This window comes from Rhinolophus sinicus, chromosome 6, assembly GCF_057876585.1.
Source record: "Rhinolophus sinicus isolate RSI-liver-muscle chromosome 6, RSI-T2T, whole genome shotgun sequence".
Classification (NCBI taxonomy): Eukaryota; Metazoa; Chordata; class Mammalia; order Chiroptera; family Rhinolophidae; genus Rhinolophus; species Rhinolophus sinicus.
In genome coordinates, this window is record NC_142506.1 from 56,953,251 (window position 1) to 56,977,549 (window position 24,299).

Here is a 24,299-nt window from a genome sequence, read left to right on the forward strand (position 1 = left end):
GTCTTGCCATGAGGTAGGGATGCTGAGATCCTAATGCATTTCTTAGGTTAATGACCTGGGAGGGGCCCTGGAAGGTTCCCAGCCTCCAAATTGTCTGCTGAAAGGCAGACAGGGAAGGTGGGGCATATTTGGGTACATATTTGCTTCTGGCTGTGACTCACTTCCCTCTGGAGCAGGGCTTCAGGTGAAATATTTACCTGCTCCACCTCCCTTCCATGCTGCCTTATAGCTCCTCACCCCGTGGGGCAGGTCTCAGACAGCACAGAGCAGCCCTGCCTTCGTGTCTACCCCACGGAGCCCACCTTCGGCATGGCAGCCCTAGCGGCCGGAATCTCCAAGCAGCGGGCAGCAGCCGAAGGGCTTGGCTCCAACCAGAAAGCCGTGAAGTACTTGGCTCAGGACTTCGAGACCCTGAGACAGCAGTGCTTGGACTCAGGGGTCTTATTTAAGGACCCAGAGTTCCCAGCGTGCCCGTCAGCCTTGGGCTACAAGGATCTTGGACCAGGCTCCCCCCAGACTCAAGGCATTGTCTGGAAGCGGCCCCCGGTAAGGAGATGGGCTGGCTGTTGAGTGTCATACAGGATGGAGGGCCCTCAGTTCTGGTCAGAAGTAGCTGAAGGAGGAGTCATGGCTCTGTATCTTAAATTCCTGTACCCCATATTTCAGAACACATCTCTCCTTTTAAAAAATTTTTTCAGAGGTGGCAAGGTGTTAAAGGGAAGAACATGCCTGGGCTTTGGGACTGGACAAGTTAGATTTGAATCCTGGCTCTGCCTATGTGGACTTGGACAGATAACCTCTGTGAGCCTCGGTTTTCTCATCTGTAAAATGGTGCTACTGGCACCTTATTTTTCACGGTTGGTATGAGGACTAGAAATAAAGCTCAGGTATAGGGTCCAGCACGTAACAGACACAGAATACATGGAACAAATTAGTGCTAGATGTAATCATTGATAAGGGGTCAGTTGTGATGTTATTGCTGAAAGCTGCAAGGTCATGAATGGTCCCATCAGGGCTGGTGAGTGGAGAGGTGGGGGCTCTGGGTCTGTGAATGCAGATGGAACTCAGGGGCTCCGAGATGCTGTCACTGGTCCCACCCAAAGCTCAGGGGCAGAGAATAGAGAACCAGCCTCCTGAAACCTAGGCCCATGTCCTACATAGGACCCTTGTCAGTGATTTAACCTCTGGGATGGGAGCCCCCTCCACACAGAGTGGCTGTGAGAATTGAGATAATCATATGACGTACTCTGTTCAGTGTCTGGCACATGAAGAGACTCACAAGAGAACACACTCTGGCCCTTGGCCAGGGCACCTTTTGTCTTCCAGACCATGATGGGAGAATTAAGTCACCGTCCCTATGTTCTTGGCCGTGGTTGAAAAGGGAGGATGAGACGAGAATTCTTTAGAAATGGTCAAATCATCATTTAACGCCAGCTCCCTGTACCCCTTTGTTTTCATCCTATCAGTTTTGCACAGCAGTTCCCTACTCTGAGAATAACTCCTCTGCCCATCTTCCTGCCTACCCTGGCCCATCTTCCCACCCGCCTCTGGATCTATGGGGTTCCTTTAGGGAGTTGCCAAAATCAAGGTTAAGAATTATGGTTTTCTATGCTAATCTCAAGAGTTGAGGGCCACATTTCACATCAACAGTTTTCCAGGCCTCTGTCTTGTGCCAGGCATTGCCAGGCACAATTTGGGAAGGCGGTGGGGGAGGAACTGAAAGAATGAGTTGTGGTCTCAGCTCTGAGGGAGGTTGTGGGGAGACAGACACGTGAATGAAGGACTGACATCCTGGGCAGAATGGAGGAAGGACTCAAAGAGGCATGAACGTGGTGTGAGTGCGGGGATGTTGGTACTGGGTGATGGGAAAACTTCAGGGAGAAGGTCCCATTCCAGTGGGATTGAAGGATCCCAAGGGGCTTGGGGCAGGGAGGGGATGGAAATGGGGGAAGGAGAAGAGTTCAGTTTGTGACCAAAGTCAGGTACCATGTTTCTCTGAAAATAAGACCGGATCTTACATTAATTTTTGCTCCAAAAGACGCATTAGGGTTTCTGTTCAGGGGATGTCATCCTGAAAAATCATGCTAGGGCTTATTTTCTGGTTAGGTCTTAGTTTGGGGGAAACATGGTGCCAGTTAACCTTTGCCTAGTTCTTCTCTTTCCTGTGAAATTCTTAAAGCCCTTCCCTCTCCAGCCACATTGCCTGTTCTCTGTTAAACAGCGTCTTCACCCGGTCTCACTGTCCATGTAAATATGGTCATTTTCAGACTGGATGTGCTGATTTGTGCCTGTCAACAAAATGCAATAAAATTCAGAGGATGAGGCAGTAGAACCTGATTAATGTGGAGCTGAAGTACTCCCATGGTTCAGGGTTTTCAGATGAATAAATAAATGCTTGTCAAAATTTACCCTCTCCATTCTCCCGCATCAATGAAGAATGATCACACAGCTGCTTTTGGCCAGGCCGTGCTCACACACCACACAGTATATCATAGGACACAGTTTCAGCCTCTAAGATCTTACAGATTATTAGACTTGTGAGATGGTAACGACCCTGATTCTGTCTCTTTCTGAGATGTGCCTTGGAACCTGGGAAAATCAGTCTGTTCCTAAATGCTTCCTTGCTTTCTCCCGAGAGACCTCTCAGGGGCCTGGAAGAAGGTTGGGGTGTTCAGAAATGAGGTGCATAATGAGTTCACTTGCTGCTTTCTTCCCTGCCCTCCCCTCCCCCTCCCTACTTTTTCCCATCCTTCCTTCCTTTCTTCCTTAAATTGTGGTAAGATACACATAACAAAATTTACTTTAGGTACCTTATATACGTGAAATCATACAGTATTTGTTCTTTTGTGTCTGGCTTATTTCACTTAGCATAACGTCCCCAGGTTCATTCATGCTGTAGCATGTGTCAAGACTTCCTTCCTTTTCAAGTCTGAATAATAGTCCACTGTGTGCATGTACAATGTAGTTTTTTTCATCCATTCATCCATCAATAGGCACTTAGGTTACTTCCATCTTTGGGCTATTGTGAAGCATGCGTCTGTGAATATGGGTGTACAAACATCTCTTTGAGACCTGGCTTTCAATTCTTTGGGTTATATACCCAGAAGTTTAATTGCCAGATCAGACAGCAATTATAGTTTCAATTTTTGGGGGAACCTCCATATTGTTTTCCGTAGCCACTGTACCATTTTACGTCCCTAGCGACATGGCACAGTGCTTCCGGTTTCTCCACATTCTTGCCAACATATGTTATTTTCTGTTTTTTGATAACGGCCATCCGAATGGGTGTGAGGTGACATCTCATTGTGGTTTTGGTTTGCATTTTCCATAGTTAGGAGCTGAAGCCACAGAATTGGGTGATGTCACCAAGAGAGAATGCTTAGAGCAGATTATTGCTGCATGAAATGGGATCGCTGCAGAAGGGTGGGGACCCAGCCCAAGGGTTCCCTGATTCTTAGGGGAGAGCAGAGCAGAGGAGCCCTTGACGGAGATCGAGAAGGGGTTTTTAGAGAGGTAAAGAGAAAGTCCAGGGCGAGTAAGGGTACAGGAGCTGAGAGCACAGAGTTTTCAGCAATAACATGAGGTATGGGCGATGCATGATGTCCTAGGTAACGTCCAGGTCTGAATTCGATGATTCTAAAGTCTACTTTACCCTGGCTGCAACCATCCCTGGGCATCTTCTGACTTGTGTTATGTCCCAAATTGCTTTCAGGAACTGTGTCCCAGCCCTCAGTTTATCATTGGTGGAGCCACGCGCACAGACATTTGCCAGGGTGGTCTAGGTGAGTAACTGGGGAGAGTCCTATTTACTTTGGGAGAGGGCGGGTGTGTGTGTGTAATGAGTAACATCAGATTAGCTGTGAGACTTGACCGACTGTAGCCCTTTAAGTGGATATGATTCGCCCTATAAAACGGCCAGGTCTGTACAATTATGAGGTGTCATAATGGTGCTTTTATCATTAGTCAGAAAACAAGAATCCTATCTTCCTAGCCAAGCTTTCTTTCACAGGTCCAGAATCCTGGGATTAAGATTCCTTCCTTTCCTATTCTTTCCACATCAGGTGCAGTGAAACTTAGGAAGTACTTTTAAAATTTTTGTTTTCTAAGTTCTAGCCTCCAGTGTCAGTAATTGAGGTTCTCCTCGAAAGCGTATTAGTGTTGTTGAGTTGCTAGGCCCTCCTGATCCCAGGGCCGCACGGTTTCTGTGTTGAGTTGGACAACATGATATTTAAGGGGACAGCACGGCCCTCAATTGAATTTGCTGGGCTTCCAAACTGCCATCCAGTGACAGCTGCAAAATACAGAACTGGAAATGAAAACAATGAGGATACAAATCCTACGTGGTGAAAACCAGCAAAACAAACAAAATCTCAGCATCTGTACGGTCCCAATAACCTTCATCTTTCAGGAGGTTCCTTTCCGTCTTTTTCTCCTTGTTCCAGCCGGGAAAACCCGTTCTCCTCAGTCTGCTGGAAACCTGTACAATTTTGAAAATCACAGGGCATTTCATTTGAAATGCCAACAGTGTTCTCTCCTTTCATGAGTGTAGCAAACATCCCCTTAACCAGAGCTCATGTGGCTCTAAAGCAGTGAGAATGATTCGGGGCGCCACACACAAATGTGTGCCCCATTTCTGGAAAACCTCAGCCTCCACGGCCTAAGCCTTTGTGTTAGGGTCACAGAGGGGAAGCGTTCTGACCTTTCCTGTTCTGGGTAAGGGTGGCGTGCCTTTCATTTCCTGCCAAATGTTTCACCTAATTTAGCATGTGTCTCAGGGAAACACAACTTCCAATCTTACGCTTTTAGCGGCTTCTTGTTAGAGATGTTTTAACTTTGGAAAAGGTATTTAATGAGTGCCTTTTAATTGATTGACTTACAGCGATAGATCTCCCTTTGACTCATTTTAAGCAAAGGGAAAACAGGGTTGGCAGAAAGAGGCCTGAGCGTTACCGTGGTGACTGCATGTTGCTGATGGATGGAGCCATGGCTGGAAGTGCAGGAAATGAACCCACACCAATGCTCAGAATCCAACTCACCTCAGGGTCAACGGGGCCTCGCCATGGAGGCCACTTTGGGTCAGGGCCGCCACTGAGGTGGTGGTTTTTAATGAGCAGAGAGGAAGTCTAACTTCCTGAAGGGGCCAGGTGCTTGGTAGGGGGCTCAGGGCCTGTTGATCTGATAGCGCCTGAACATGTAGAAAAGTGGGTGCCTCTCAGCACAAGGGTAGAGGCCAGTGGCTGTGTCACCATAACCCCTGTGCCTGTGAGATTTGAGCCAGGGCTGGCCCTGGCAATGGTGGATTGTGAGGAGATTACGAGGAGAGATTCCTCACCCAAGAACAAGCCAGTGCCATGGGGCACCTGTTAAATGATATGGACTCATGTTTGTTCAATGCTTCATTGGCTTTTCCGAGTCCAACACAGCCTAGTGGGGCCCAATCTAGGTTTAAAAAATGTTGTTATTATTATTTTTGAACATTTGATCTATACAATGAAAATGATGTCTTTTCTCCCATAGTTTTGTGTTACGATTGTATTATTATTCTGAATACACACCGTCCAAAAATTAAGTGAACTGAAAGTTTACAGTGAACATCTACTCCATCCCTCACTGCCCAGCAACCACTTTCTAAAAAATATTTTCAGGCTTTCTTTATGCACATTTAAGCCAGTCTAAATACATAGTCTAATGTTTGTCCCTTTCTTGCATAGAATGGCACTTTACCATTATTTGCTATTATTTCATAAAATATCTTTTTTTATTTCATAAAATATCTTGGTGATATTTCCCTATCAGTATAAAGAGCTTCATTCATTTTTTAACCATCCAAAGTCCTGTGCTCCATTGCGTGATGTGCCACAGTGGATTTATCTTGTTTCCCACCGACACTGACAGACACGAGTTATCGTCTCACAATGATAAGAAATGTTGCTGAGCACGCCCTTCTCCACACATCCTGTTGGACATCGAGGGTATTTGTCTGCTGGGCTGACGTGTGGCCGCGTCAGTCATGGCGTGCGTCCGTTCTCCCTTCCTCCTTACTGTTCTTGCTAAACCAGGACTTCACCCTGAACATGTCGGCCTCTCGGCTCCCATCAGAGTTTGTGCTGACGTAGAGTCCAGGAGCTGGCTTTCTTCGGAGACATCATTATAAGAAAATAAAGGCAGGGAAGTCTGTAGTGCTAAGGATTCGGTGGCCCCAGTACTTCTCTGTGTGGAATATGACTTTTTGTTGGGCGGTTCCGTCTCTGCAGAAGGGCAGTGGTTTGGCCGCCACACAAATAATTAAATGGGTGTCTTTTGATGAAACAGCCCCCAAACCAAAGCGTTCCCTGGGTCCCCAGGCCTGGGTCTCTTCACCCTGGCACTCTGAGGAGGGGTGTCCCCCTGGGACCCCAGGCTCTCCATGCTCTGTCTTCTTGGTAGAGCCCAGCCTCCCCAGGCCTGACAAGGGCCACCACACACACAGCGTCCCACTGGAGTGGGAGGAATCTCAGGGCCACGTCGTACTGTGATGGAGTCAGTCGTAAATGTGCGACTCCCTGGAGGACACTCCCTGTGGGACACACCTGTGGGTGTCCATCTCCCGCGTGTGCTCAGGGTTGGCACGTCACTCAGGGAACTGCAGAGACCTTGCTGGTCTTTCTGCTGCGGTTGCAGCACAGCCTGTCACTTCCTTGCACATGGGCTCATGCCTGTCCCCAAACTTCTCGAGGCCTCTGTGGCCAGTGAAATAGACTCTCTAATCCACGAAGTACGCATTTCTGGCTGTGTGCACCCTGCACAGTAGGTTGTACCTGTGCAGCGTCCCCTGCCAGGGAACGCTGAGACAAGGCATCCGTGATGCCTATGGTTGTGAAAATGCAACAGGACTGGCAATGGCTTCAGGCATAAATGGGCCCCAAAGCCACAGGAAGGGATGTTACTCTACAAGCCAGAAGACCTTGGTCTCTGAAAAGTGAGTTTTGACACTTGCTGTTTTCAAGAGTAGGGAGCAGCAGAGTTTCTTCTTTTAACAAATAAGGAACAGAGACTTCCAGAATTTAGACAGAAATGAGAGCGCTTTCTGAATAACAAATGCTACAATGTTTATCTAAACTTTTGTTCTGGTGGTGGTTTATTTTCCATGCTGAGCAGGATTAGTAGTGAGATAAGCTTTCCTTTGAAGGTGAGCTGGGTGTTGGGGTTTCTCTCTCTTTATCTGGCCTTCCCCGCCTGTTTTTCCCTCTTGGTCTTATATCTGTGCGTTTTGTGCTGTGTGCTTATCTTGTCTACCCTCCTTTCTCTCTTGACCTGATTTTTCTCTTCACCTCTATCGACTTGATGTCTTTCTCATCTTTGTTGTATTTCCTGAATAGAGTTTTATATTCTGTATTCTTGTTTTGAAAAGAAAATGATTGGCCTGTTTCACGTGTCTCTAAAGACAAAGAACTAACAATGACGACCTAAATTCAGGTGCCTTCTCTGATGCATCCCACACGTTGATTTTCCTCCGTGAGTCAGCGCACCTCCACCGCGAGGGGACTGCCCTCCTGGAATGGGGGCCAGTGTACGTACTGCTCTCAGCACTGCTGTCAGCATCTTTAAAAGCGCTCTTCTAGAACCTTTTGATCTATAGCATCCTTCAAGGGCTGGGACAAAGTAAATCAATTCACTGCGACCAAATGGTAACTTTTAATGAACAATCAGGGGAAGCTTCAGTGAACTTAAAGGGCCAAACTCACTCTTTGATTCTGGAAAGCATAGGGTCAGACCTCCAGGAAGCAGAAAAACGGCAGACGACAGTTCTTTGCCACCCAGGCATCTGTAACATGGAGCACGTTTGCTTTTGCTGTGAGGATCTGATTCTCCTTGGGATGGCTCCCCTTCTTTGTGGAATGTATTTTCTCTCTATCTGATTCCTAGTACTCAGTGCCTTCATTGTCGATCCCACTATCACCACTGTCGGATCTGCTCAGAGGAAAGGGCACAGGACAACCATTTACATTTTAGTGTGAATTTGAGCCAGTGGGTTACAAGCATTGTTTAAGAGCATGATAGAATTCTACTGTTGTATCTTCAGTTACACTAACCCTCGCTGATTTACTTCCTTTCAGCGTGAATGTAGGCAATGAAGCACAGTAATAGAAATCACAGGTGGTTTTCCTATCCTCTCACAATTGTTGCAAATATCTCAAAACACCACTTCTGCTCACCACTACCTCCTAATTATGCTGTTTATTAGGCTCCACTCCAAATCTTTTATATGGAACATTAATAAACAGGCACAGACTTTATTACACTTTTTAAAAAACATATTTTGATAACTATTCCAATATAATTTTTTATAGCCCTATTTTTAAATTTTATGCATTTCAAAACATTATTGTGAGATCAGATCTTGACTTCCCCACACTGCCAAAGGGAAGTTATTAACTTGCCTTGGACGTTCTTAACCTTATCAGGAGGCGGTGAGTGATGCCAGGCTATGCCAGGAGGTTGCTCCTTGAGTGCCACCTTGGCTGAGCAACCTAAGGTTTAGGTCTGAAAACCAAGTCTCAGAGAATGGCTGATTCCTACACAGACAGGTGCTTGCTGAAGTACTTCTGTCCTCCGTTTTCAGAGGCTAGTCATTTTAACAGATTCCACAGACCCAACAGGACCCCCACCGTTAGGGCCTGACTCCGTCTGTGCCTACCAGCTCAGGGCACCACCCACTGCATAGGTTACTGCTTTGCAGACCTCACCCCAGGGCCTACGGGTGATTTCTCCATCAAGGACAGGCTAGGAATCTTGGGCTCCTCTTGCCCTCTCTGACTTATTAGGGACACACTGCTACCTTCACCTCAGCCACCAGGTCCAGCATATGTGGCTGGTTAAAGAGCATAACTAAAGGGGGCCGGGGGCCACCTGCAAACAATGCACTTGACGGAGCACTGGTGATGCAACATCTGGGTCCCCAAGGCTATGGAGAGCCTGTCGGTGCTGGGTGGTGAGGCTCCTCCCTGAGAGGAAAGAGCTGAGGTGGCGACAGGCTTGTGCAGGAGCAGGAAGCATGAGGCCTCTGTGAAGTTTGGCTCAGCCTCGGACATTTATTAGAAGCCCCCACAGGGGCACGGGGGGCTGTGTTCACAGTCGTGCACCTTCGGTTCCCATCACCCAGGGAACAGAAACATGGGCCCTCCCTTTCCCTCCTCTGCTCTCTCCTCCTCCCATCAGAGCCTAGTCCTGGCGCCACCTGCTCTCTGGACAAAGGACGGATGCCTTCATTATTCTAAGAGGCTACACTGACTTGAAGAACCGAAACAAGCATGGTCTCGGTTCCAGCAGTGTGGGCTGTTTTATAAGCCCTTCCTGGGCGCCACTTTCCTTCAGACGCTCTCTCTGGCTCTGTCCGTTCCTATCGCCTCCCTCTGGCTTCTCGGCTGTTCTTGCTGATGTTGGGCTGTGTAATCCCTCTCCAGCCGACAGAAGTTGATCGGGTCTGCATTGCACAGAGGCACAGTTTGCTCCCACTGTGTCCCTCTTCCTTCACAGTCACCTTGTAAAGTGACAGTTGGGCTTTCTCGTGGGCTTAGGGAATGGCATGAGGCTCCCGTTCCCCTCCTCCTCCCTGCTCCCTGGGGTGGGACCCTCTCCACTTTGCACTCAGTTTACCGTCTCACCTCCTGCTCTGAGTCTGCTGTGTCTCACCTGGAGGTCCCACAGGATGGCTATGCTGCCTGGGGATTTGTTCCTGGCTTTCAGGACCCAGCCCTTGGTCACTGCAACCTGTGATCTTGCCTCAACTTAGTCTCTGAACTTCTGCCCCCTGGGCTCCTCAGCTTTCTGCTCTGTAGGGGGAAGGAGATCTGGGGGTCCCCCAGTGGCATCTTGAGCCCCTTCTGCACACCCATTCAGGTCTCAAAGGCTGTGTTTTACCATCACTTTCCAGGCTAGTGACTGAGGAGCTGCCCTCCATCACTTTGGCTTGGGGTGTTGGCCCCTCTTATAGGGTACCCCCCTTGCCTTATCTCTTTAAATTCCATTTGCTCTTACTTGTCCATGCCATTGGGCTCCCCAAATCTCCTTTCTCTCCTGGCTCCTGGGTAGTCAGAGTTGAAAGCCTCTATGGATGGATTAACTGCAGGGGCCATGACACAAATGAGTAAAGTCAGCCAGTAAAGGGTCACAATAGAGAGTAGTGGGGACTGTGGCCAAGTAGAGACCATGCCGGGTTTGAAAAGGAGCCAGGAGACCTGCCCCGACTGCCGTACATCGAAGAGCACTCGCTAGTCACTCTCGCTCCTCTCACTTGGCTTTGCTTTTCTTGATGGCTTCTACCACACCTGGCACATTTAGTTATTTATCGGTGGGTTCCCCACTAGAATGTAAACTCCATGGATTTGCTCCCCCAAATCCTTGTATCCTGAGGGCCTAGAATAGTGCTTGGCACAGAGTACATGCTCAATAAATATTTATACGTTGACCATATAGAGGACTTGGGGCCAGATTTTGCAGTTCTTAAGCAAAGCCAGAAATCTCTCTTTTTTTTTTTTTTAAATGTGAAACCTCCCAGTTCAAACATATCAATCACTATGCAGGCTGGCACTGCACACGCTGAACAGAATAGATCTGCAAGGTAGTTTTGACCGGTTTATCCCCTTCAGTTTACACCAAAGCCCTGCGGGGCATGAATTATGGCGCTGACCCTCTGGACTTTTTGCATTCTAACCAGCGTTCACCCTTCGGATCTGCACTGAACTGCTGCTAGGCGTTCCTACTTTGGTCTTTGGAGAAACGATGTTTTTTTGTAGATGAGCCCCAGGCAGACCTGTGCTGGTTGCTGATTGAAATTGCTTTCTTTGTGGCTGCCTGGCCGCCAACCTGGCCAGGGTCCTGTCTGCCACTCCACCTAAGAGCTCTGCTTTCCTCCTGTCTCCTCTTGCATTTTTTTTTCTCTCTTAGGCACTGGTACTCAGGATATTTACCCAGACTGAAAATGCCTTGTTTTCTGTCCATCACACCCCACTAGGCTCCCAGGCATTTTTACATCTGAGTTCACGTCACCTCCTCTTTTCATGTGTTTATGGCGGGAGGCCATTCTCATCTTACCACGGAGACTCTCCCTTATCCTGTGTTTAATACTTGATGCACTTTAAAGACCCACGTGTACATTGGGAAGCCTTAGGATCCCCGCACTGCTTCGGGAGTGCCAGACCATTTTCGGTCACTTTGGAGGGGGCATTTGACAACCTGTGTAACCCGCCCCAGCTCAAACGGAGAAGGGCCACGTCATGCCTCCCCACGTGGGTTTCAGCCTGGGCCAGAGCTAATGATAAAATCAGAGCACTCATCGTTTTCTTTCTTTCTCCATTAGACCTGGCTTCTGGTGTTTTGTCTTGGTTTTGCATCCGAAGGGCATTATAATTAAATTCAGTCAGCACACCCCTTCCTTGAAACTGGCTCTGAGATGTTTTAACATGAGCCCCAAATGTATTTACTTATTGGTTTTCTGTTTTTTTCTCCAGTGAATCAATTCCATTTTTATAATCTAAGGAAATGTCCCCTCTACGTAGCATTAAAGGTGTGATTTAAAACTGGGGGGGCCAGAGTGAGAAGTCCGGGCGTAGTTTCTCGCCATTGAGCCTTATTCCTTCAACGATAGCAGAAATTAGATAAGAATTGGCCCGATGGGCTTCATGAACTAGAAGAAACCCTGAAATAATTTGAATCAGTTCCCTCAGCTGTGAAGAGTTTGCTTTCTTTTTTTCCCCTTTCCTCCTCACTGATAACTTAGAAGGTAAAGCAAGATGGCCTCTGATTGAAAAGATGACCTGCCACGAACTATCCTCAGCCAAAAGCCGCCCTCTGCACCCGGTGGCCCCGTCTGCTGTCAGGTCTGAGGGATGGCTTCTGGGTAACCATGGGAACCGGAAAGTGGAGATGTGTGCTGGTCTATGGGGGGCCACCAAAGTGGATTACTTAGTGTATTTTATTAGATGTAGTGTAGCTCGAAAGAAGTCATTTTGAGGATATGAAAATTATAGTTGCTGTAAGGAGTCACACCGCCACTGCTCAGAAACATACCAGTAATCTTTGAAACTGTATCGGTGACACTCCTCCTAGGGTGACCCATATACCCCACCCCCTGCTGAGAGTTTCTGGACATTCATAACACCAGGGACTGATGTGCTCTAGTGTCTTGCTTCTAGAACAACGGTAGCTTGCTCTAAGGCAACCACAAAATGAGGAGGCTATTATAATAATACGTGCTAGAGTCTTAATTTACCAATATCACAGGAGGTACGGACCACGTGGCAGGCTCAGGGATGGGGGTGGTGGGGTGCTTGTAAGAGCGAAGGGACATGTGTGGTGCATCAGACATACTGATTTGTCAGAATCAGGAAGAACTTTCCCGGCTCACTCATTCATGTGACAAATACTCATTAAGTGCCTTCTTCGAATAAACAGACACTATCTCTCCTCTCCTGGTAAAGAGAGATGGGAAGAAGGATCCAGACAGCAGAAAGAATATGAACAGGTCCTTTGGCTAGAAAGAGCAGGGCCCTGGAGAGGACGGGTAAGGACGAGGCAGGGCTGGAGCACAGAGGCAGCCGGGAATGCAGGAGCCGAGTGCAAAGGGGGCAGTCAGATCACCAGGGCCTTGACGCTGGCCGAGGAATTGTGGCCTTTATTCCTCAGGGCAATGTGGAAGCATGGAAGGTCTGTTAGCAGGGTCATGGTTGGCCAGACTTGCTGCCATGGGGAGAATGGAAACACACCTGCAACGTAAGGAACACTCATTATCTGAGGACAACTGGTGTTGGAAGAGGGCCACTAGAAGTAAAACGGAGGCCCGGGGGTTCTTAGTAATTAGTTTCTAAAAAGGTTTGGTTAGTGTATGTCTTTGAAAAATGATACAAAAAGTTTCTCTTAGATTTCACAATATTGGTGGTCACAATTGCAGCTTTGTGCTAAACCTTAGAACAAAGAATGCATTTGATTGTTGACTTTTTGAGAGATGTGCTTTTCCTGAAAAGTATTACGAGACGGTAGCAGGCCACACTCTCCTTCCACTTCTTGCTTGCCTTTTGAAGCAGAATCATGAAAACATTGGAAAACTTCACTTTTCCCAAGGTCCTCTTTGAATCCTTTGATGCTCAAACCATTCCCTTGGGAAGTGCCAGTCCTGCCTTGAGCCAAGTGAGTTTTCGCTCCCTCAGCTGTAACTGCTTGAACTCTGCCAGGGTCTCCTTTCATCACTTTCACTTTACATCACTTTATGTCACTTTCATCCATTTCACGAAATCCAGCAAATTTAGCCAAATGTTCAGTGTCACTTTGTACCCGCTTTGAATTCTGTGTGTGTGAGACTGGCACGATTCAGGTAGGGACAGTTACTACTGTGAAGGGGGGAGAATGTTTAAGCACAAATGCATGAATATTTTCACGTCATGACAAGTTTGCCTCTTTTCTGCAACCTCCTAAGTACAGCTCTGCAACCCCCAATGAATATTTGGGGAAAGAGGGTCCCTTACAGGCCCAGCAGGAGAGAAGGCAATGGCAGGGGGGTTAAGAAAGGAGGGGCCGGTTTGGGGAGCTGTTTAGGAACAACATCAAAACCACTTGGGAAGCAACTGGACATGAGCAGAGTGAAGGAAAAGAGAAATTAAAGTGGCTCTCAGGCTTGAGCAAGTGAGAAACCAGTCATGCTGATGCCTGAGATTGAAAATGCCTGAGAGGCAGGTGGGTGGGAGCAAGACGCTGATTCCTGCTTCATAGACCCAACATACAGGGAAATGTATAGAGAATTGTACCAGCAACGGCCTAGCATAATTTTCATTTCAGTTTTTTACAGAGTAGTGCACACTCAATAAATGTTTGCTGATTCACTTGTTTGGGCTCCCTGGTGTTTTTGGTTAATTTTTGTTGGGTGATAATAGCGCATAGTAGGGAGGTTTGTGGAAGGCTTCCTATGTGGCAGGCACTAAGCTAAGCACTTGACACATATTGCCTCATTTTTATTTTCATAACAACTCCGAGAGTTAGCAACTATTTTATGTTATTGCAACATAAGGAGATGAGGTAGGTCAGAGAACACCAAATGTTAATGAGGTGAAGGCCAATGGAAAGTGAAAACAATGAGAGGCTAGTGAGAAGCTGTGTGTGGTTTGAGGGAAGGAGAGAAAGTTCCTGAAATTTCTTATTTGTCTTGCCTGGAGGTCTAGGGCATATATTTCAAAGGGTGGCAATCCTGTTTGCTTCTGCGTCCGAGTGGCTCTGGAGCGCGGGGGAAGGACAGCAAGCTCATCATCTTGCTGGAATGACTAGTCCTGGCTTTGACACTGCCTGTCTGACCTTGGGAGGTCACTGAACTGCGGAGGGCCTCAGCTTTGCTCATCAGGAAAGTGGGGATTGAATACGCGCTTTATCTGGTGCAAAGCCGGAAAGATTCAAACACAGGAAGTTACTCTCCTTGTGCAGAACACAAATGTGGCTATTTCGGGGGAACTCTTGGAGGATGAAGGGTTGAGCCCGGAGTGCATTTCTTTCTCATCTCCATTTTGCAGGAACTCACCCCTCCAAGAAACCATTGGATTAACCTACTTTAGGATTGAGCAGGATTTACTGTAGGTCACTTCCCGAAGTGCAAGGTGCATTAACCGGAAGTATATCTATAGGTTCAAAGAAGCTGCAGAGTCCTGCCTGGGGACGTAGGGAACTCAATGGAGTTCAATTCAGTTTAAAATTTTGTCCAATCCAATAAATGAAAGATTTTTTCGGCGTAAGGGACTGATCCCTTTTGGGTAACTGGTGAGTCTTCCAGATTCTTCTCCTCTGCCTTACTTTCCAAGATGGCACTGGAGGACTGGCCCTGCTGGGTCCCCATATGCACGCTGGCTGTGTCTGCCCAGGTGCGGTTGGCCTGGCTCCTGGGCCATCTGCTGGTGTCCACTGCTGGCACCATGCTGGTGGCCTCTTGAACTTTATTTGTAGAGGCCACAGGGGACCTGAGAGGTTTTTCCAGACAGCCTGTTGTGTATCTCTTTCTTCTGTGGCTCACGGCTTAATTCTGTGCAGGCTGCCCAGGTGGGTGCAGGACTTCTCTCCAAGGTATGCATTTTCAAATCACTTCTGGCAATTTCATACCAATGTGGTTTCTCAAGAAAGCATTTTATGCTGGGGTCTATGAAAACTATGGGGCACACTCTTGGCCGCCAGTGAGCTTCCAGTCTAGCCAGAGAGAGATGGGAATTGTCAGCAAAGCAAAAAGAGCCACAAGTGTGTGCGGAGGGTTTTAATGTATCAAAAAAGGAGGAATTGAATGCTGAGGGCTGCCAAAGCATGTTCACCAATGGGAAGGAGATGGGGAGGGCAGCTACTGCCATCGCTTAGCACAATGTGCAGAGCTGAAATAGTGCCTGTGTGTAAAACCTGACAGCAGCCTTATACCAAAGAGCAGGTGAAGGATGCCTCAGCTTTGATCAAATATTGAAGGTGGGTTTTTACAAAACAAGCACATATTAGCAGGGTCGAAATCTTTGCATGACATTCAGATGTGCCAGCAGCATAGCATTCTTTATTTTCCTGGACTGTTCTCAGCTTGCTAGGGAGCCCCGATTTCCACTGACCATGTGTGGGAAGGAAACATAAACTCACCAATTAAAGGTATTTCCTCCTCTGCCTGTTTCAGCTTCTCCTCTCTTTTGGATAAATGTTCATCATTCAATCACTCTGCTTGGTGGTTTCTTGCTTCTTAAAGGTCTGTCTCTGGCCTCCCCAAAATGGCACCCGGATACATAGAAGGCCACATATCCCTCCGGACAATGGGGGAAGGGCTGGTGGGTCCTCTGGGTCCTGGCTGGTCTCTTGGAGATGTGACTGGCGTATTGTGCTTTCTGTTCTCCTGGTATTGTCAGGGTCCAGTGGACCTTCCCTGGCTGAGTCAGGCCCACCTCAGTGTGTGCTGACACGTCACGCACAACATGGCTGAGTCAGGCCCAGCTCAGTGTGCGCTGACACGTCACGCACTCCATCCAGGCCCTGACCCACAGCCACCACAGCCTCTGCAGTCACTCACCATCTGAAGCACTAGGGGCTGTTCTTTGCCATCTTCTCTCACCTGTCTGCCTTGGTACTCTATGCTGCCATTTTTATTCTGCTCCCAGAATCCCCAGTGGGAAACAGAACATAAGTCCTCTCGGCTTTGGCTTCCTCTTGGGGTGTGAAACCATTGTTCTCGCTCCTGCCATTGTTTGAGGAAGGGGTTCAAAGGTCTGACATGTCTCTTTCTTTCCCTCCTCTCTTCTTCTCTCTGTAGCCCAGAAGCATCTCCCTTGGTGTTTGGGAAATTCCCTTAAGTTAGAGCCTGACGCCTTGCTACCCGTGACCTATAATAGCACTAAGTGTTCAGACTGCCAAGCTTTGATTGCAATAGGTAAAGGGAATTTTTGAATTCAGAGATTTCTTTTTAACCCAGCCTGACTCAGGATTGTTTCTTGATTGGCTTAAAACTTTCCCTGACAGAGCGGAGCAATGACTCCATTGTTGTAATTGGGTCTGTTTTCTGGAAGCCCTGAAACCCCCCGATGTGATGGGTGGGGGTGGGGTTCTAGGGAATCATGATTTGAGTGGAATAGAAAAATCAGTTTATTATTTTGATAATTATGAGACCCATTACATATATAACCTGAATAAGGAACAGGAAGAACAAAGCTCAGCTGGTTCCCCAACTTACCATGGATCACTGCCCCTCCAGCTCCCTGGTTAGCCAAAACTGTAGCCCGTGACCAGCCCTCCCTGGAGGTGTCTGGGGAGCAGGGACTTGCCCATCAAGATTATTTCCCAGCGTTTTTTGGGGCCACCTTATTTACCACTCAACTTGGATCCAAAGCCTCTTGGCTGCTTTTGAAAATTAAAACTATGCTCCAAGATCAAAGCTGTGTCCCCACTGAGAAGAACCCAAGTAATGTGCCATAGGCTTGAAGGCAGGTCCTCAAAACAAGCTCTTGAAATATTTTAAGCAACAGAATAAATGTTTATTCTCCCAAGCGGACTTTTTGAAGGGAAACACACTCATTTGGATATGTTTCTTCGAAAAAGCATCTTTGCCATGACAATGCATTTGCACCTTCTGTAGTCGCTGGCAGGCATCCAAGAGCTTGCGTGCCCACTGCGTCGCCTCAGAGCTCTGCGCTTGCCGTGACAGCCAGGTGGGCCCTGTGAAATGTCAGAAGTGAGGCAGATGAAGAGAAAATTAAAGTGTCTTCCCGCTGGGCAGCCCTATTTGATGTCAGCAGCTGAGGGGCATTTTATTCCTGTGCCTGGAATTGTAATGTCTAAGGAGCGTTCTAGGTGGGCCGCTGGAAGCAGCTTAGGCTGAGAGCAAGACTGTTCCTATCAGAAGAGAGGTGGGTTATGCCCAGTCCTGAGGGCCGTGCAGCTGCTCTGATCTCTGTGAGGGGCCACCTGCAGAATACTCATCCGATCCACTCCCCAGAGGCCAGTGCCTCTGATTGTCTTCCCGTGTTATCTCCCTCTGCCCAGAGCTTTAGCGGCAAAGGCCCCTGATCTTGGTGGAGGTAGGACCTGTCAGGTTTGTGCATATCCTGGTTGGTCTCCATTTCCCCACATCCCAGGGGGAGTCAGGTGCAAACACATCAAGTGCTGCTGGGGATTTGCACAAGAACAAAATATGGCTCGTTCATTCCTTTGGTCACTTGCTTATTTTCATTCATCAAACATGGAGCCCTACTATGTGCCAGCCTCCTGCTGAGGGTGCCAAGATGAAAGGATCCACATCTTTGCTCTGCAGGAAGAGAACAGAAGAGTGGCAGTGAGAGACAGTTATGCTCAAGTGGCGCAGGAAGGTGCTGGGGGCTCCGAGTAAAGAGCGCATGGGGCACCAAAGCAGGTCAGAGATTGGGTCACGAAACTTCCGCCTGGTATCTGATGCACAGATGGAGTTTTGAGTCCAACCTGGTTAATACCCATGATCTGAAGCAGCTTGAGATCTGTGCACCCAGAAGTGTGACTTAGGTCTTTGGGAAACTCAGAGAAAAAGAGGTGACTTGTAGTGGGAGACTGGGAGGCAGTACAGAGGCTTCGTGGAGAAGGGGAGAGATTCACCAGGTGGTGCTACAGTGAGCACTTTGCAGCAGAGGGAACAAATGACCAAATGCATGGCAGTGGAAAGGGCCAGGGCATGCTTTGTGCGTAGCCAAGTTTGACTGGAGATTAGATGCATGGTGGGAGTGCAACGGGAGAAAGGCTGGAGAAGGGGGGTGGAGGCATATTGTGAAGGGCCTTAATGCCCTGTTAGTTTTTATTTTGCTCTTAAGCATGGAGGAAGTTGAAGGTTTTTTTAAGATTCTTTTTTTTTTTTTATTGGGGAAGGGGAACAGGACTTTATTGGGGAACAGTGTGTACTTCTGGGACTTTTTCCAAGTCAAGTTGTTGTCCTTTCAATCGTAGTTGTGGAGGGTGCAGCTCAGCTCCAGGTCCGGTTGCCCTTGTTAGTTGCAGGGGGCACAGCCCACCATCCCTTGCGCGAGTCGAACCGGCAACCTTGTGGTTGAGAGTCTGCACTCCAACCAACTGAGCCATCCAGGAGCTGAGCGGCAGCTCATTAACTTCATTCTAGTTGCGGAGGGTGCAGCTTGCTGGCCCATGGGGGAGTGGAACCGGCAGCCCAGACTAACCAACTGAGCCACCCGACCGCCCCGAAAGTTGAAGGTTTTTGAACAGAGGAATGCCACGATCATAGGTGTTCATGGGAAGAAGACTGGAGGGAGGGAGGACACTCTGTGTTGTTTTATTCTCTCTTTGGATGTTGCCTTTTAATGAGATACTGCCCTCTCGAGTCTTCTGTAGTGAGAAGTACCAAAGACCCTGACTGCCCGTATCTCCCTCCGCTGCCAGGTTTACTCTAACCTGTGACTCCCTATTGTTTGTCTGAGAAGTGGAGCCTGGTGAGAAATGGGAGTTGGAAAGACTGCTGTGAGAGAGAGAGAGAGAGAGAGAGAGAGAGAGAGAGAGAGAGAGAGAATATGAGGTTGGTTGGGGAAAGGAATTAATTTGGGACCAAACCATGAACGTCTTTGTTGGGAGAGAGGAAGGCAAATGGAGCAAAGGCCTTTTCAGAATGACCTGGTAATGGAGCCTTTCTGAGCACATGACAGATCCTCAGAGGTGGGTTCGTGGACCACAGTTTACTTTCTGCTCAGGCAACCTGAATGTTCCCAACCCTGGACTATGCATGCAAGTTTGGCCTTAGTGGTCAAGGAAAACATGGAGCTAGACAAGGTCCAGAGGGTCTCCATCTGAAGAGGTACTGAGACGCTCAGGCTTTTTATATGGAGAAGGTGAAGGATGAGACACACAGGCAGGACTTTGGAGCTGTTTGGATTGAATGAACGGGAGAAACTTGTTCAGCAAACCCTAGACTCCTGGAGAAAGGCAGCTATTGGGCCAGTAAAATGGAATAGTCTGTCACTCAGTGAGAAGCCCACATAAGGACATTGAGATCTCGGAGACTGGTGTAGAATAAGTCTATACAGGGATGTGACAAAAGTTGACATCACTTTCAGGGTGATAGGTCCACCACAGGATGTGAAGGTGAGCAAGGGGGACAATGGGGCCTGTGCTTATCTTCTGAGGTCGACGCCAGGAGGGGCAATGATGCCTTCCGAAGAAACACCGCTCAGGGTACAGGTCGGGGAGGTCCCACCTCGCGGGGAAAGGGGTTTCCTGTCTTCTTCTGCATTTACATGAATCTCGAAAGGGACCATCACCAAACTCAAGAATTTTTAACCTCTTTTGACTTTTATTTCTTCTGCCTCAAATTATGATGATTTAATGCTAATCAATATCTCAAGAGTGTTACAAGCAATGAGACATCAAGGCTGTCATGGTGAGCTCTGGAACGCAAAAGGGCAGTCTACACAGATGTGGAGAGCCAGCTTTCTGTCATCCAAGGTCATGCGGGGCAAGGAACACACACGTGCACGCACAAGCATGCAATCACACACACACACACACACACACACACACACACAACACACATCCTGGGCTGACCAAAAATTCGATGTTTCCCACAACCAAATGTTTTTATCAGAGTTGCTAATAAGGAACCAAAGAGACTGATTTTTGTGTCTTTTGCTTGTTCCTTTCATTTTTTACTCCACTGGTTGAGTGCTTAGCAGTGTGAAATGGTCAGCATTCAGGAGGCCATAGAGAGGAGCAGAGAACTTTGTGTCCAAGTACATGACTTCCAGTGAGACAGCAGGAGCTGACGGCTGCACTGGACCTTTAGACATGGCAGGAAGAGAGTCTGACTATTTGACTTAGAAGGGACAGGGGTGACATGGGCTTTGGATTGAGTGGGACATTGAGGATGAGCAAAGCAGGGACCCTGCAGGCCCAGCCTGACCAGTGTGTGTCTTCCATGGCCTGGTGCAGGTGACTGCTGGCTCCTGGCGGCCATTGCCTCCCTCACCTTGAATGAAGAGCTGCTTTACCGGGTGGTCCCCAGGGACCAGAGCTTCCAGAAGAACTACGCAGGAATCTTTCACTTTCAGGTATTGTGCCCTCCTTATGGCCCTTGACACTACTTTCCATGCTCTCTGGTCCCACTCCAGATCTGCTGACTTGGGAGCTCTGGAGTTGGGGCCCAGTGGCCCCTGTTTTAACACTCCCTCCAGGAGGTTCTGAGGCACACTGGGGTTTGAGAACTGCTGCTTTCACCCCTCCATCTAGTCACCTACACATCCATCCCCTTCCCCCAGGCCTCACAGTCTTGAACAAAGGCTTGGGAGTGAGTGTCATGAGATGTGGGTCCGGGCCACCCACTACCACCACTATGTGATGCTGGGTAGGTTTTCTTAGCCACAAACTCGGACACTGGACTCGACGTTTCCTGCTTTTTCCAGCCCCTCCCGAGTGCTCGGATCAGTAAGACACGGCTGTTAAGGAGCTTTGAATTCACAAAAGGTCCAATACTGAACACTGATCTTCATAGGGGCGCCTTCTGAGGTCCCCAAAGAGACTCACACCCCCCATCAGATTATTCCCTTGAGCAGCCGCTGTGTTTTCCTGCCCCCAGTTCTGGCAGTACGGAGAGTGGGTGGAGGTGGTCGTGGACGACAGGCTGCCCACCAAGGATGGGCAGCTACTTTTCCTGCATTCCGAAGAGGGCAGTGAATTCTGGAGCGCACTGCTGGAGAAAGCCTACGCCAAGTAAGTGGGGCCGTTAGGGGCTAGGGGACCCCACAGTCTTCCTGGATGATCTCACCTGCCCCCTTCCCAAACTCAAGGTATCATGCCCAAGTCTTTCCCATCACCTGGACCCGCATGCCCTGTTCCCGCGGTAACCAAGAGAAACAGAAATTTGGGCGAGGGGTTTAAGAGCTCAGTTCTGTTCCACATGAATCTGTGAATTAGGGACAAGCCACTTAGTCCCTTGGTGCCTTAGCTTTCTCCTCTTTCAACCCCCCAGGGCAGTTCTTAGGTCCAAATGAATTTTTCAAAGAATTTTGAAACAGAAGAAAACCACTATACTTAGATACCAAACTCAACAAAGGCTGTTGATCCTTTGTTCAAGAGTCATTCTCCTTCTCATCAGCATTTGATGTTTAAAGACTTCTTTTAATTAGTTTCATTTACTGGTACCCTTTCCGGCAACCCCAGTTCCTTTCCAGCCCTATTCCTACAGCTCCAGGAGATGCCTCTCAGCCTTGAGGGAGGGTCCCCATCATCCCTATCCATGCCTGCAACCCCCAGAATCCCAAGGAGCCAGGGTCAGCTCTGGAAAGGTTGCACATTGCTTTTTCTAGGACTGGGTGGCCTGATGAGAGGTGGTCTGAGATTCATTCCTGGCAAAGTGCTGAGCTGGCCATGTGAAACTGTGGCCTAATCACCTTCCTGCCCCATGGCAAAGTTGGCAAAACCCTTCCTTACTTTCCAGACCACCCCATGTCCTAGCATCGTCTCTGCCCACACCCACAGGGTTCCCTCACTGGGGTGGCTAATGGCTGTGGTTGATGCATGTTTTCTTTCTTTTCCAATAGGCTCAATGGTTCTTATGAGGCTCTCACTGGAGGGTCCACAGTGGAAGGGTTTGAGGACTTCACGGGTGGCATCTCTGAGTTTTATGACCTGAGGAAGCCGCCAGCCAATCTGTATCAGATCATCCGGAAGGCCGTCCATGCGGGGTCGCTGCTGGCTTGCTCTATTGATGTGAGTCAGGACGCGTTCTCTTTGCTCCCCTCCCCACGTGTGGGGGGAAGGGAGTGGACAGGGGGTGAGAGGCCTCGGAAGGCTTGGGGCCAGAGCACAGCCCGGGACTTAATGGGCAAGTCCGGTGACGTGTTGATCCCCAACACGTGGGAACTGGTTAAGATCTAATAGATGGGTAGGAATTGGGGTTGGTCTCAGCGTGGGAGCCCTGATTTTCCCTAATGGTTAGGTCCCCTGTGGTACTACGGGAACTGCCCTAAGAATGCAACCTCGATCCCTGGACCATAGCCCTACCTTTGCTATGCCTTTTTGCTAAGTAATCTTGGGATTTTGGGGAAAAAAATGTGATGATTGACAATACCTGATGAACTTGGAGGTCCCTGAAGAAAAGGGAAGAGGTTCTGAAACCAGGAGTTACGCTCTGTCTGGGGGGTTGGCTGTGTGATTGCCAAGGTGGCGTGGAGGCCAGCAGCCCTGTGGTCTGTTATCACCTGCCCCTCTACCTGCTCTCTCTGCCTCTCCTGCCCTTACCTGGTGACCTCAGACATGTGAATGGCATGTCTCTATGAAAATCCTAGCAGGATATGTGGAGAAATGTTATGGTGCATTGGGGGTTGGGGTGGTGGATGTGGAAGGACAATTGGGAAACCTGCTCAGTGAAAACAATGGAGAAGCAGGACTTGTCCAGAGCAGTCGTGATGGGTAATTAGTCTTCTTCATGCAGCAACTCTTGGAGAATCAATGACTTCCCAGTTTCTTGTGACATTTTAAAGGCTGGTAATCACATTCCAGGCTTGGCAGCCGCACAGCATCCTGCCTGGAACTGCAGGCCTAATTAAAGAGGGGTCAGACGGAGAAGCGCTATCACTGCTGCACCTGCACCCCCAGCCCCACACTAGGGCCCCCGTGGCTGTGTATCATGTCTTTGGAAATAACTGTAGGACCAGCCCCAGCAAGGTCAGGGGCAGCCACCCTACGTGAACTTTATTTTCAACCCAGGTCTCCAGTGCAGCCGAAACAGAAGCCATCACCAGACAGAAGCTGGTTAAGAGTCACGCATACTCTGTCACTGGAATCGAGGAGGTAAAATCGAGTGGGGGTGGAGGAAGGCCAAGGTAATAAGTCATGATAATACCGTAAGTCTAGGGCATCCCTGAGAGAAAGAGAGAAGGGATCACCACCAAGAGTTTCCTTGCCCGGCTGGGGTGCAATCTCTCTTCAGCTGCGCGAAGAAAGCCCCGACACCACACATGTGTGGTCAGCTTTCGCTCATTACAAGTGCCCTTCTGACTCTTACCCACTCAGAGGTGGGGAATGGCACCTTTCAGAGCTATAGCTCGATGGATTCTAACTAAAAAGCAGGCTCTCCTCCGAGAGGTAGCCAGGAAGAGGAAGAAATTTCTGGAGGAAAGTTGTAGAAATTGTCAATTAGATTCTATACTCATTCCAAGAAGTGTGATTGTGCAGCTCAAGCAGAGCCTGGCATCCTCAAAGAGAAAAAAGACAGTGATACCTGCCCTGACTTTTCTGGGTGGGGGATAATCATGGGAAGGAACACAGGGGTCCTTCACTCTTCAACCCAAGGAGAAAATGCTAGTTATCAATTTCATTGTTTTTATTTCCTATATTCTGCCTATGCCCCAAAAGGATTTGAGGTGGTTTACAATGAAAAGCATAGACACAATAAGACCATGCAACTAAGGTAAAACACACCAGACAATCTACGCTAGAAACAGTGCAACAGCTGAGAAATTAATTTTGCTTTGGCTTTCCTGATGGCCAAGGCAAAGAGGGAAACGCAGTGGGTGTCTCAGCTCTCGTTATTTATTAAAATGGCATGGATGTTCATTGCATGTGTTTATGTTTCGTGAATATGCTCTTTAATCAAGTCCATCCCCAAATAGGAATACGTATAAACATTGGGCGAGGGCATGATGGAAGATGTAAAGGGAAGTAAGACGCTGAAGACTCCACGATTCATTGCATCTGTGTGGGTGTTTGCAAATGCACGCATGTGGGCTCATAGTGACTTTTCAATAAGCAGCAGGGGAAGGCAGTACATATGGATTTATGAGTATGAGGTTTGGAGAGAAAGCGAGTGG

The 24,299-nt window shown here is 48.4% G+C and overlaps 1 protein-coding gene across 1 annotated transcript in view; it reads left to right on the top strand.

The window, feature by feature from the left end:
• The first annotated feature begins 238 nt into the window (after positions 1 to 238).
• The window catches only part of CAPN8 (calpain 8), a 47,944-nt gene continuing 23,883 nt past the window's right edge, over positions 239 to 24,299 (top strand). The window contains exons 1-6 of the mRNA XM_019756353.3: positions 239 to 546; positions 3,713 to 3,782; positions 20,422 to 20,540; positions 21,065 to 21,198; positions 22,029 to 22,197; positions 23,197 to 23,280. Of these exons, the coding sequence (XP_019611912.3) occupies positions 310 to 546; positions 3,713 to 3,782; positions 20,422 to 20,540; positions 21,065 to 21,198; positions 22,029 to 22,197; positions 23,197 to 23,280 (813 nt within the window). The 5' untranslated portion in view covers positions 239 to 309. The remainder of the gene's footprint in view (positions 547 to 3,712; positions 3,783 to 20,421; positions 20,541 to 21,064; positions 21,199 to 22,028; positions 22,198 to 23,196; positions 23,281 to 24,299) is intronic.